The sequence below is a fragment of the Oenanthe melanoleuca genome, chromosome 2 (genome assembly GCF_029582105.1).
Source record: "Oenanthe melanoleuca isolate GR-GAL-2019-014 chromosome 2, OMel1.0, whole genome shotgun sequence".
Taxonomy (NCBI): Eukaryota; Metazoa; Chordata; class Aves; order Passeriformes; family Muscicapidae; genus Oenanthe; species Oenanthe melanoleuca.
The window spans coordinates 16339131-16353686 of NC_079335.1; the positions used below are offsets into that span (position 1 = coordinate 16339131).

Genomic DNA, 14556 nt, shown 5'->3' on the forward strand with positions numbered 1-14556 from the left:
AATAAAGTAGAATATTTCAAAAACTTTTTACCTATGTGTAAAAGCAAAATAAGAACCCCTGATGATTCAACAGTAAGATAAAAATATGAGGGTTTTGGAACATGCCTAAATGGCATGTGAATAATGTAGCTATAGAGCAGATGCCAGAGGTCTATCCTTAAAGAAGTGTGAAAAGTTGACAACAGGCCAGAAGCAATATGCAAACAGGAAATACCTGTTACAGCATATTTTTCTCTCAACTGTCAGAGATGGAGCATGAAGAGCCCAATACATTCTAAAAATCACCAATCAAATCAGCAGTAATTTTTTTTAACAGAAAATTCTGCACAGAATAGAAAACTAAGCTGTCAAGAAAAGTGAAGGAGAAAGAGAAGGAAATAATCATTTATTAGCCAGAGACATGAGCTGCATTTCTCAGGGTCAGACCAAAATATTAGGCACGATGAAACTTTCTCATCAGTTGACATCACTTCATGTCACCAAGATGAAAGTAGTAGCTGTGAAAAAAGGACAGAACTGAAAGTAGTTGAGTAAGAACAATTAAATGTAAAATATTAGCTGAAAATAATTGTGTATTTAAAATAATATTTTAAGTCATTTTCATATGTCTGAAGTGTGTAATATCATATCAGATCCCAAATCAGATCCTTTCCACAGATTTCAAAGGCCTTCAAATCTGGTATTACAGGAAAGTTTTCTCTTTGCTAATTTTACCATTTCAGGTGCCATTTATCTTTAATGCAGGAAGGAAGGATCTGTATTCATCTTTGGTAGACCATTATTTCACCACCAATAGCTGCACTACTGAATCACTCAGAATTACAGAATGCATTCTGCTCAGATCTCAGAGTGTAGTCACATTTCTGACTAATTAAACATCACACAGGATAGAGCATTTTTTAGACCATTATAAGGCAGCTAGTGCAGAAATAAGCTGTAAATATTTTTTGAGTATTGGGAAGGTTTTGTAAATAGATGTTGCAGCAGTATTTTATATCATGTGGCAGCAATTTCTTATATAACAGGATATGCCTTAAAATGCTTGGATTTACTGTCAAACTGCAGCTGTTCATCCTTATTTTAAGACTGGGTGAATAGCCCTTTGGAGTTACTTGCCTCTATACTCTATGGAAAAAGCCTAGAACACTTGAGGCAGATATCTGCTTGCATGGCTTGAGTCTGACAATATTAATTTCCAGTCTGGAATTATAATGCATCATATTACTTATGATGATTACCATGATGATTAAATGCTTACAAGTCAGCTTTCTATATTTATGATTTATAGTCACAGTTTCTTCTAAATGTTTTGTGTTCAATTTTTTTTCCTTTTTTTTTTTTGTTTTGTTCTCTTGTTGTTGTGGTTTATTGGTGGAATTTCTTTTGTTCAAAGACAGACCTAATAGCCACAGTCACCTTTAGGAAGATTCTTTGAATGCTGAACACCCTCCTATATTTTTGGTTTTTATCTTTTCTTCAGTTTTCCAGTAATAAATATCTCTATATCCTGAAGGTGATTTGCAAATGCATATGGGGAATTTTACTGGTTTCTTTCTGAGAATGCTGTTTTCTACCACTGCTGGTATAGGGATCACTTCCTAACATAACTTTTTCAATTTCTGAAGTTACTAACATAGGATTTATTTTTTCTTGTGTCTATTCCACAGCACAAAGAACTTTTAATCTAAAATATTTTCACACTCTGGTTTGCTGAGAACTTTGAGAAGAATCCTTTGAATTTAGAGATTTCAGGAGGATCACTTTTCTATCAGAAATATCTGTGGATGTCCACACTTGTAAATTCAGCTCAGTTTTTTGTTTTAGGTTTGCAGGGAGTGGTTTTGGTATATGTTTTCTTTGGTTTCATGGTTTCTTTTTTCATTGAATTTTGGAGGTGAGGGTGGGTTTGCTTTGCTTTTAGCATCGAGAGGCTTAACAGAAGGAAACCATTTAATAGGTTTGATTCCTTCTATCTGCTGTTGCCTTTATTTAAAGAAGCAGCTATTCGTGAAAGGAATGACCATTTATGTCTTTCAATGACAAAAAATGTCATTCCTGTCACAAGTTTGTAAATGACAATAACTTCTTAGTAGCTGTCATCTTAATTCAGTAGCATAGAGGGCATGTGAATTTTATGCAGACAAATACATTTAATATTTTCATGTAAAATGCCTTGAGACCAGAGAGACCTGGAGTTATAGTATTAATAAGTGAAAGCTGAAAGGAAGTATCAAAAGAAATTTGTGACATTATAAGTAATTTTAACATTATAGATAAACAAATGCTCCTCTCTGCAATGTCACCATGGCATAAATTATATTTATAATTGAAATTCCTGATTTTAAACCCCATGAAATATCATTTGTCCAGACTCTTTAGATATTTATGAATAGAAAGTCTTTTCACCTGTCCTAAATTTACATATGTAAAGTTGACTTTGTCTGACTTGTGACATGGCATTTCAGGGAGATCAAGCTGATATGGTTCCAAATTTCAAATGCTGTGTGTCCCAGTTTAATATTTTACTTTAATATTTCAATTTTATATGTGGGAAAGCTGTTCTTCATATCTGAAAAATCTGATGCTATGTTTTATTTTACAGAATAATAAAATTGAACATTTTGCTTTACGTTTCTAATTTTTGGTTCCAATGGGTTGTTCTACTTGCAGAAGAAGTCCATTACAGATATGTATAACTGTGTATATAGCAAGGTAGCTTGGAAGTGCAAAAATATACTTGTGTGGTTCTTAATATTATAAATAAAATTAATTTTCTATTTTAGAGAAGGTTTTCTAACTTCCTTATATTTTTTTCCTTTAGTTAATCCAATCTCTTTCATTGAATTATTCCAAGCCAACTATTGATCAAAATAGAGTACCAGACAGCAAAATATTAATGTAATAACACAAATCCTTGAAATTATTTCAACTAAGATACTTTGAAGATTTAATTAATAGCATGAATTTTATTTTCTGTTTTGTATTACTCACTAAAAATTTGTCAAAAGTATACGGGTTATGCTTTTTTATGTATAAAGTGCCTTCCTAATATTTAGATGTGGCAAAAACAGAGAAGCATTACAATTTGGTCCATATCCACATTCACAATTGTATGATTTTATTCCAAGTAGCAAATCATAGAAGGAGGATATGAGGAAGGCTGATGATCAAATGGCCTATGTTTAATAATATAGTTTGCCTCTTTATGCTGTTTTGGGACCAAAGATATGTGACTCCATTTACTGGATAAGGAGTAAAATCTCAATTAAGCTTTTCTTCCTTTGTATTTCTTTTGCTACCAATAAATGGAAAAAATGGCATGTCACCAAGACTTACCATGCTTTGTCTTCTATGTACAAAGAAACTTAACCCAATTCACTTGCATTGTGGATATTTCACCATGAAAATAAGTCTCTGCATTCATATACTAGATTGATTACTCAGCATCCTTACTTGCAACCTTATATAGAAAATTCAGTTAAATACTGTGGGACTGATGAATTCATCATCTGAGGTTCATGTGATATGTTTTTGCAAAATCACATGGAGGTGGTGTTGCACATCTTTAAATATACGTGAGTTCATCTTACAATAACTTCTGTACACAGGGCAATAGTATATTAAGCTGTTTTTGCAGAAATCTCGAAAATGGTGTATTGCTAATTATTTTATATAGATGATAGAAGAAAAGTGTGGGATTGACATTCAGCCTCGTGAGTGGGGAAGCCATTTTCCAATGGTGGATAAATTAGATGGCATAGTTATTCTGCTCTCTGTTGTCACTGAGAAATTCTGGTTTTGTTTAATGCTACTTTGGAGATAGATTTTTCTATTCATCTTTTTCAGTATCATTAGTTTCATTTGTTTATCAGTCATGTGCCATCCTTTATAGATACATGTACATGTACACATGTAATGGGACCTTTCCTGCAAGTACAGGTACATCTTCAGGACTATTATCTTTTTTCTATATTCAGATTACAGTAGAGTTCACAAATGTACAGGAGGAAGAACCACTTGGAGACTTATTTTCTGTTTCTCTAAGGTTTTATTCTCCTCTCAGTTGAACATCTCTCATTTTTTAGTCAATTTGTAAGAGAAATACATATTCTCTTGTATGCAATCCATAACAAAGGAAAGGAAAGTGTTTTGGAGGTTTTTTTGCAAGCTCAGAACTGACTGAACATCACAAAAATTTATCTAGAGAGAATATTTTGAGGGAATGGCATATATATATATATATATATATATATATATATATATATATATATATATGTAACAGAATAATTAATGTTGGAAAAGACTAAAAAGATCATCTATTCCAACCATCAATGTAGCACAAACAATACAACAATGGAGTTGACTACTAATACTACAAATTTGTCAGCTTATTGTCTGTTCCTACTTCCCTCTTACCCCATTTCTGGCCAGGGATAGCCATTTTGTAACATACTAATGTAAAAAGGAAACTTTGATCCTATTTTTTTTTGTCAAGGAAATTTTATTTTTTCTTAACAGCATTCTAGTAATCTATCTGATCTCATAATTGACAGATATAGAAAAGACTCTTGACTAATGAATGCTTATCTTTCAGTCTTATGTGTATGAATGTGGAAGAAATTATTTGTGGGCTGGTGTCTTCAGTTACAGGCTGGACATATTCTGACATGAAGTCTGAGATAAAATTAATTTACACAGATGAACTTTAAAATCTCCCTCAAGAACAAAAATCTTTAATCTTATATATATTCTCTTGTTGTTTTGGTAAGATCTAATCTGTATAATGCTGAAGAAAATAGAAGCTATTCTTTGACATTATTCTTTATTTTTTTTCAAGTGACTTTAGTATAATACTTCAACAGAAAAAAAAAAAATTGCCTTAGCAAAGATCAGGATAATGACATTCAAGTGTATGGACAGAATATTACCAAATAATGAGGCCAATTCTGTATCAATGTAAAACTTATCAATAATAGTACAGTACTCCAACCCAAGTCAACTCAAACGAACAAATAAAAAGAATTAATGGAAAAAAATTTAAAAAGTAAAAAATTCAAATACATTAAAGATTTGGCCGTATCTTTAAGAGCTATCAAAATATTCCTAGTGTTTTGAAATTATTGAGCTATAATGCACATATACAATTTGTGAAATTAAAAAAAAAATAGGAACAATCTCCCCCTCTCTTCAGGAAATTTCAGTAAAAAGACAAGGCAAACCACAAGTGTTGTTCTCTGTCATACAACTATATCCTTAACAGTTGCAACAAAGCAGGTTGCACACTATTCTGCAGACAAACAAATGAAGCAAACATATTTTTTCTCAGATCATCCTAATAATCTTTTTAATAGAAATGCTATTAAGAACTGAATTACCATTGATAATATTTTTCACTGCATGAGCAGACCTTGTGTGTAGTCCAAGGTTCTCATCATTTCTTCTTTTTGAGGAGTTATTTCTATCTCACTGTATTCACATGTAAATGCAAAGGATACGTGGTCTGACATAGGATGGAACTTGTATAAAAGCTTTAAAGAACCAAAAGGTTCCAAAAACTCCAAGCCCTAAACATACAATCTAAATTAAATTAAGATTTTCAAAACACTTCTTCCTAGATGAAGTGCGTTGCCAGCATGATTAAATAGTCACAGAATCCGTTTTCTGCTGAGTTTCAGAAATTATCTGAAACCATATATCAATTTATTTATTTGGGCCTGAGTTTCATACTCAGAGCCAAAGCTCTGAGATAATGCTTAAGAAATAATACCTGTTCTGAACTGAAGAGTTCATACTAATGGAAAAAATATTATTACTTATGGACTGGAAATAAAACAGTTCTTAAGGTTTCCAGTAAGACATGCTAAGAGAAGTGTAGTGCTTTGGATGGTTTTAACAACTAGTATAAATTGACAAGAACAAAAACAAAAAGTAATGTATCTAGTAGTAAGAACCATAACCTATCCTTTCTGATAACCTATTTATGATCCTAACCTATCTGATAGAAAAATCAGATAAGGACACTTAAGAAAAAGCTTAGTGGCCACTGTTGCCCTCTTCCCCAATTTGCCCCCTACCCCCAGCCTCCCCAAAAAGAGACTATTCCAGGTTGCAGTGTAAACAAGAATTTTAAAACAAGTTCTATTGATGTCTGAGACAGGGTCAAGCTGGTGAGGAAACTTGTTCTGACTGTGTGAGTGTGGGTGTGCAGCTGTGAATGAACCTGGGCCCAAGCTTTGTGCAAGTGTGACTGCCAGAGCTGGTCCAGGATGGTTGGATGGGGGAATTTTCCTTAACACAGAGACCTGCCTATACAACATAAAAACCCTGCCTGTGCAGTATATTAAACTTCTTCGTTGAAGGGATGCGTTGTCCCAAATGAAATTCTGATTCTATGATTTATTCCTAATATTTTCCCATTTTAATCTTTAAACAAAAACTGACAAACTTAGATAAAATCCATGAAGTCATGCAAAATAAACAAATGGAGTCTGTGGTTAGAATTTACTTAAGAATTACAATGACTATGCTTCTAAATCTCTGTTAGATCTACAGCAGAAAGGAAAGTTAAAAATAGATTAAAGAAATGCTATCAGCACTGCCTCTGTTGGTAGAAGACAATGAAAATACTGTGGATAATTTATTCTTTCTTTTTCAGGAGAAGTTATATAGAAGGTTGGATTTGAGACAGCAAATACCAGGCTTACCTGGTTCTCAAACAGCATTAGAGATTCAGGGAGACTGCAGTGTCTATATGGGTTAAAGGTATTATGTGTATTCTGGGACAACTTGAATTTTGAAGGTGCAGTCAGGATTGGTTCAGGCTGATGTGAATTTGAAAGAGCAGCAATACTAGAAAGCCTTTATTTAAAGTGATAGGAATTTGAAAGAATGTGTTGGTTTAAATACGCATATAATAATATTTTTGACATGATTTGTGTTATGAAGAGCTTGAAATTTGGAAGGCTTGAAGCTGCTGACATGATTGTGGGCTCTGGGGGAAGAGAAAAAACAGAAGGAGGAAAAAAAGAAAAGAAAAGAAAAAGATTTCTTTTTTCCCTTAATTCTCTAGATTTGAGATTCAGACTCTTCAATTATATTTGACTCAGCATGCATTAGAACATTAAATTTAGAAATCACTGTTAACACCAAGAAATCCCAAGACATTTATTATATTGTTTCCAGAATCAGTGGAGTCTATTGTAACCTTGTCCCACTTTTAATGCTATATTTCAAGGTATCTTTCCTGCATGAAAATAGAGTTGTTTAAGAACATTTCAGTCACCTATTAAATTGCCTAGGCTTATAAACTATCAGAAACTTTTTGACCCTGGCAGTAATTTCCCACTTTTGAAGCAGTAATAATCAATTTAGAATATTTAATTATCTTATTTATGACTAAATATACTTTTGTGCCTTATTATTAAAAAGTTGTAACAAAATTCTTTTATACCCCCATGTAAAGGACACTTGTGGATACATCTGTGTTTACATGTTTTCTGGGTATGGTTGAATGAAGATTTAATGGTTTCTGTGGCTCTGCAGGAACATTTGCACAGTATTGTTCAGCTTGTAAAGAGATGATTTAGGATACTTCCCTATCTCCACTGCTCACAACATATGAATCTGTTTATATGAATGATCTTAGGAAAAATTTAAACAAGTTGTGGGCAGAAGGGAACTGAATTTTTGCATGGCTTGGCTGTGAAGATTCTAAACAAGATTCTGTCCCACTTCATTCAAGTCACCTAGCAGGAACTATGAAAGATAAACAACTTTCCAGAGTAAATATTTAGAGTAAATATTTCTGCCTGTGCAATGGCCCTTGTTTTCTGGAAGATTGATGATCTCATATTCAAAGCCTAAATTAGAGAATATGTCTGTATGGCTACCTGAGATATTAAGTCTCACTTGTGGGTCCTTTGGTTATTTCTGTGTCAGCACATCACACAGAAGAACCAGGAGGAGCTGATACATAGATGGAAACAGCTGGCACTGAACCACTGCTGGCAACACAGAGATATTAGTTCAGAGTCATTCTAACATGGTTCAGCAGTGTATCTTCAAATTTAGATTCATCCAAATGAAAGCTATTCATCTGCTCCAAAACCATGCCCCACTGCAAACCAAAACACAATCTGGAGTTTTATTTTACCAACATACTCAGCTCAGAAATGTGTAATAACTATGCTGAAACACTTTCTGCCACTCTAAGCCTGGAGAGAGACATATAAGCTCTATGTATCTAAAATGTTCACTAATCTCTCACCTACTTAACAGTTTGAGCATGAGCTGCATTCATCCCTATCCTGGAATTTTTGATCAAGAATTGTCTCTTATTTCTTTATCTAGCCCAAATGGTTTGACTGATTGCAGTGTGATTACTCTAAACTAGCAGTGCCAAGAGAAAAAATAAAATAGGTTTTCTGCATTTCTCTATCTTCATTAGGGAAAAAAAGGCCCTCAGATGATCACTCACAGGTTTGTGCTACACACAGAGTCACTCTTGCACCTGTTATGCTGCATATATTAGGTAATAGACACATCTGAGGTTTGTCTATTTCCCATAAAAAATGTTTTTAATAGGAATTTAATGCACTACATTCTCAATTCACAGCTTACTAGTTATTCAAGACAGTAATTCCTAAACTCTGCGTTTCCAATAAGTGTAACAGAATAAAATATGAGGAATTCTTTTCTTACTTTATCAACTCTAATACATTACAAAGAACTATAGTGCTTATACATGAGTTTATGGGGAATTCTGATAGCCTGCTCTGTTTATTTTGCAGAAAGCTTTCAAGATTGCATTTAAAGTAAACTATCAAGACATCAGGAATTTTATTATTCCCATAATTTTGTTAACTCCATAAATTTTCATGGAGAATGATGAAGATGGCAATTGAGGTCCCTGAATATATAACAGGAGAAAAACCCCACTTCTTGTACTGGGATATGCAGTTCAAAAACAGTATTGACACTTAAAAAGCAGAAAAAGAAATAGGTTGAAAGTAGGTAATGAAAATAAATATTAATAAAATTAAACAGATTAAAGAGGCAAATGGACAATGCAGGGCAAAATACACAAATAACCTCTCTGAAATAAAAAAACCCTGCAAACATACACAGCTTTTAACAGTAGTAATGATGGGCTAGAGTCAGGCACATGAAAAAATACCCTTATGACTACAGCAGACATGACAGAAAGCTGTGATTAAGAAATTCAGTTTGAATATGTGGATAATATATGCTAACTCTCCAGAGATGCATTAATTCTATAATTACATACAGTACTGAGATAATCTTTCTCCAGTCTCCTTTTTACATAACTATTTTTTAATTTTTCCATCAAAAAGATTGTTTGAGGATCCTTATTCTGGCAAATTTATTTATAAAAAAAAAATCCCACTTCCTTTTTGAGGTAAATATATGACAACAAGCAGCAAAAAAAATTGCCAACAGATTTATTTTTTAAATAAAGATTACACATTTATTATAAATTTTCAGTACAGGATTTCTGCCTCAATGGAAAAAAAAAAAAAAATCATATGTTTCTTTCTGTTCCAGTGCATGAGAATGCTAAGTGCCAAGCTTAAGTAAAAGTTTCTCCCATGTGATACTGATTGCAGAGGTAATCTGGGGAAAAAGCTTATTAATAAGACATCTAGCTTTGCACAGCCAAGATTAAATTAAATTAATCCCACTCCTAATTAAACAAGTTGAATTTAGACATGTGCTTACAAAGCAAGATATGCGGTTTTCAGGAATACCATGAAGGGATAATTTATGTTTTAATTTCTTTGTAGTTGTGGAACTCTGGATACCTTCTCCTGATTTATTCTCTTTAAAATGAATTAGGTAAAAAAATGAAGATTAAGGAAACAATCATTTTTAGGAATTCTGTAATGCTCACTTATTTCTATCATAAAGTATTGTCATATGGAAGAAAAAATAAACAAACATGCATATATATATATATATATATAAATATAAATTCTACCATGATTTATTTATATAGGCTTTTACCACCATTTAAAATTGCCATCAAAGTAAAATAGCAGCTGAAATTTGGTATCTAAATCTGTCAGTTCTAGTTGTTGAAATGCTCTGTGTAGGTATGTGCATGTGTTGAAATTGAGGTGAAAGACAAAACATTTGAGTTCTTGCTTTCAACAAGAGCAAGAAAAAGATACAGATTGTTATATAGATATAAATTAAAAATTTAGAGGAAAGATGTTTCTAAACCTTGTATATATGTTTGAAATTTCCAGTATGCATATCTTTCTAAGCCTATTAACTATTTTTATCTTACCATATCTCCAAAGGCTGTGTGAAAAATTTTACTAAGTGCTCCAACTTAGTAGCTTTGTAGCTCTATAGTGTGCTTTTCACTAAGAACTCGTCCCTGTTTTATTACTCTGATGAAGATATTGAGGATAATATCATGCAATACATTAATAAATAAATCACATATCATGTAGTAGCAGTAGTGTTAGGCAGGTTTTTTTTCTCTCTTCCTTTAAGTAGCACTTTACAGAGAAGATAGAAGAAAAAATTCCCACAGATTTTAGGCAAATCTAACCTAATAAATTATTATTTGTTTATGATAAAGTGAAGTATATTCAGTACTTTTAATGGAATTCTTTCCCTTTCTTACATCCTGTTCATTCAGAATAAATAAATGGGTTTTTTTTTTCAGCCTGTTAAGCTCATATGGCCTGTCAAACCAGTTTATAAATCCTTCAGTTAGATTTCATGCTTTTAATAGAGACTTGCAAAATGCTGAACAAACACTGAAAATAATGAGAGTTAGAACTTCTAGAAATCATCTACTTAAAAGTCTAAACCCCAGATGATGACATAGGAGCAGAGAAGCTCTCTTTTGCATTCTAGTGCTATAATGCAAAATCCAGTCTTCAATAAGTGATTTTATTTTTAAATTAGATCTGTGTGTATTTCGTGTGAATTTGCAAAGTTTAAAAGAAAGTGTTTTCTTTTATACAGCTGGAGTTTTGCTTGTTGCATCTTCTGACTGGTATGTTTGTGCTTTTGGTGCACACATTTTTCCTAGAAGAGCTTTTGTCTTCCATATCCCTTTTCTGTAAAGTTGGTCTCTGTTAAATTGTTCCCTGGGATTAATTTGTCCTGGATGATTTCCTTTTTAGAACCTCATGAAGTTTTTCTCAGGCTTTTTCTCCAGCCTACTGAGACCTCCCTAAATAGCATTCCTGCACTAAAGCATATCAACTGATCTTCCAGTGTCTGTAAACTTGCCAAAAGCCAACTTTGTCTCATTGTCCCCATCTTTAACGAATATTGAAGTCAACAACCACCCCTGAGGGACACTGCTGCTAATCAGCTCCTGCCTAGGTTTTGGATCATGGACACTCTTTGAACCTGGCACACCAACCTGTTTTCTACCCATTCCATACTCTACTTATCCAATCCATGCTTCATCTCTTTGGCTACAGAGCCAAAAGACCAGGAGGTGGGTTGAGCAAGCGTGCAAGCATGCAAGATCACTACTGTACAGGGCAAATAAGGGTAAGGTTATAAATTTGGCACACAGACCTCATATCATAAAATTAATTTGCATAAATATTACTAAGTGGTTAAAAAACCCAAACAGATTGTATCAGAAATTCCTGTGTGGCCCCTTCATGTCTTTTTCTGCCATATTCAATTCTTTTGCAAAATGATGCAATCTAGTAAGAGCAAGATGATGTATAGAAAATAACATGTTTCATGCCAACATCTTTCTCTCTTTGGCCCTTCAAGATTGATTGTAAATTCTGAGTAAGAAACAGCCCCATTCTTCTGGAATTGCATGTTTTAGATAAAGCAGAGAAGTGTTTTTCTTGTTTATGGCGAAATTCAAGGCAGATGATATTAAAGTGGGCAGAACACAGTTTCTCTCCAATATGGACTGTTCTAACTGGCCAACACCAATCAAAAGATTGAGTGTGTCCTGCGTTCTCAGCAGGGAGGGATGCACATTCATATATGACTGGGTTTACTACTTCCTTCAATCTAAGTTTACCTTAAGGATTTTTTTCTTTTTCTTCTGACCTGTATTAAGAACCTTTTGAATCTTTTCATATTTGATGAAATTTTATTCAAGTGTAATACAGCTCTTATCTTACTGTCTTGCATGCAACATTTGCAAGACCTGCTAGTACAGTGTAGTGAATTTAGTAATTTTATATTTTTTTCTAAATTTAAACCCAGCAGCATATTTAAAGATACAAACAGGAGTCATGGTAGTGTCTAATGCAGAACTTTTAAAAAATTGCATGACTATATAAAAAAAAAATTGTCTTTCATTTATTATGAAACATTTAAAAGAAATATGTACTTAATCTTTGAGAACTAAAAAGGAAAATTTTCCCTTTACTTCTGTTCATACTTTAGTTTTTTTGGTGGATTTATTTGTGGAGATTTTTTTTCCCTATAGTCAGTGTTTTCTATGTGTAAAAACAACCCCATAAAAATCCCAATAACTGTATAGAGTCAATTATATTTTTTATTAAGTACATATTGGAAAAAAAGGTATTTGGTATTTGTTGTTTTTTCATAGAAAAATAAACTATTTAGACCAAAATTTGCTCTTCAAAAACATTGTAAATACAAAGCCCACACACATTTTGGATGAAAAGTTTGCTGTCTGCTGGTATTACCTACCCAGAAAGAGAGCATCTAAATTAAATCTCAGTACTGCCACTTTGTGTTTGTGTTACACAGATTGCTGAGCTCAGTGGGACTAGTTCCACAGGCAAGTCTGACATTTGGTATTTATTTGTAATATGTATAACGTATTTTAGTTCTATAATGTTAGTAGGCAATAGTATTTACTGAAATAAATGTTGATGTACTTACTTTTTACTTAAGCTTGCATATTATTGTGCATAATATATTTCTTACATTGATCATGAGGAAAATACATTTTTATTCTTTTTTGTAGTCATTTTGATTGTTTTCTATATTAATAATAATACATAGTTATGCATTATATATAGCTGTACATTCTCTCACACTAAATCCATGTATATTTTTTGTAGTGATTTCTTTATTGTTACTACAAAAGTCTAGTGTTGTAGGTAGGTCATGTGCAAGGGTATAGACATGAGTGACCAATGAAATTCACTTCCAAGGTCACAGCTAAATGTTACACCATAGATATATTGAACTATAGAATTGTGGAGAATTGAAGACATGTGCAAGCATACCTTAACTGGAAAACCTGAAGATCTTATTCTGCTTTTAATTTTATTCATCTTAAAAATTTCTCTAAGTTAAAAGTGCTAAATGCCCAGGGTAATAGGAAATGTCCTCCTTTCCTTTTTATATACTGCAGTGTTTCACAGAAATTAAAAAAAACCCAACCAACCAACCAACCAACCAACCAACCAACCAACCAACCAACCAAAAAACAAACAAAAAAAAAAACCACAAAAAACAAAACAACAACAACAAAAACAAACAAACAAACAAAAACAAACAAATTAAAACAAACAAACAAACAAACAAACAAAAAATCCCACATAAAACCAAAAGAAGAATTAGGCGCTTTTAATAACTAAAGGAGGTAGCAAAGATTAATAGTACAGAAGCAGCAGATTGTTGGATGATTTCTCAAAATTTTTTAGGTGATTAAGAAAATTTTGAATTTGCAGAGCTTCCTGATTAGAAAAATGTAACAAAATGGGAAAAAAAAAAATAAATTGAAAAGCTGGGGTTTTCTTCAATAAAGTATTTATATTTTTTCACTTTGCTTCTAGGTTCTGTAGCCACTGCCTGTCGTGACCCTGGTGTGCCCATGAATGGAACTAGAAATGGTGATGGAAGAGAACCTGGAGACACTGTCATTTTTCAGTGTGACCCTGGCTATGAACTTCAAGGAGATGAGAGAATAACCTGCATTCAGGTAGAAAACCGGTACTTCTGGCAGCCAAACCCACCAGTCTGTATAGGTATGCAGAAAAAATTAAATAACACTTTCCTAAATATAGAAACCCTTATGTAATGACTCACACTGCTCTAGGAACTTGTTTAAAGAAAACACATGTACTGCACATCTTAAAAATTATTTTAATCAACCTCTGATAGTTTTAACCAAAACCTTTCCTCTGTAATTGTTAGTATAATGGTTCTTGTGCTCTCCATCTCTGGGCCATCTAATTGATAATTTGATGATCTGGGACAGAGAAAGCAAATAAATCAGTGCCAATGACTATTATCCTTGGTAGTCTGTTCTTGGACAAATGTGGGGAGGAACTTGACAGAGATTACAACTGCAAGGAACACAGTAAAGCTTTCAATCAGTCTTTCCTTTAATAAACTTAACTTGGCCTTAGCTGTTACAAATAAGATCTGCATTCTATTTGCATATCCTCTGCATGCACAGCATCTACCCTGTTCATGCATATCTGTAGACAGGCGTTTGCAAACACTACAGTGCTCACTTGGTGTCTTGGCTATTCTACCTAATGTGTTAAAGTATTATTTTCTCTGTGCTTACTCTCCTTGCTATGCCTTCCTGTGTAGTGTGAGTTTATGGCT

General features: G+C 33.1%; 1 protein-coding gene across 3 annotated transcripts in view; it reads left to right on the forward strand.

Moving 5' to 3' along the window:
* Window positions 1-14556, forward strand: part of CSMD3 (CUB and Sushi multiple domains 3) — a 578246-nt gene that overhangs the window by 387427 nt on the left and 176263 nt on the right. For all 3 annotated transcript variants that reach the window (XM_056483904.1, XM_056483905.1, XM_056483906.1), the window contains one exon: window positions 13776-13967. In XM_056483904.1, the coding sequence (XP_056339879.1) occupies window positions 13776-13967 (192 nt within the window). The remainder of the gene's footprint in view (window positions 1-13775; window positions 13968-14556) is intronic.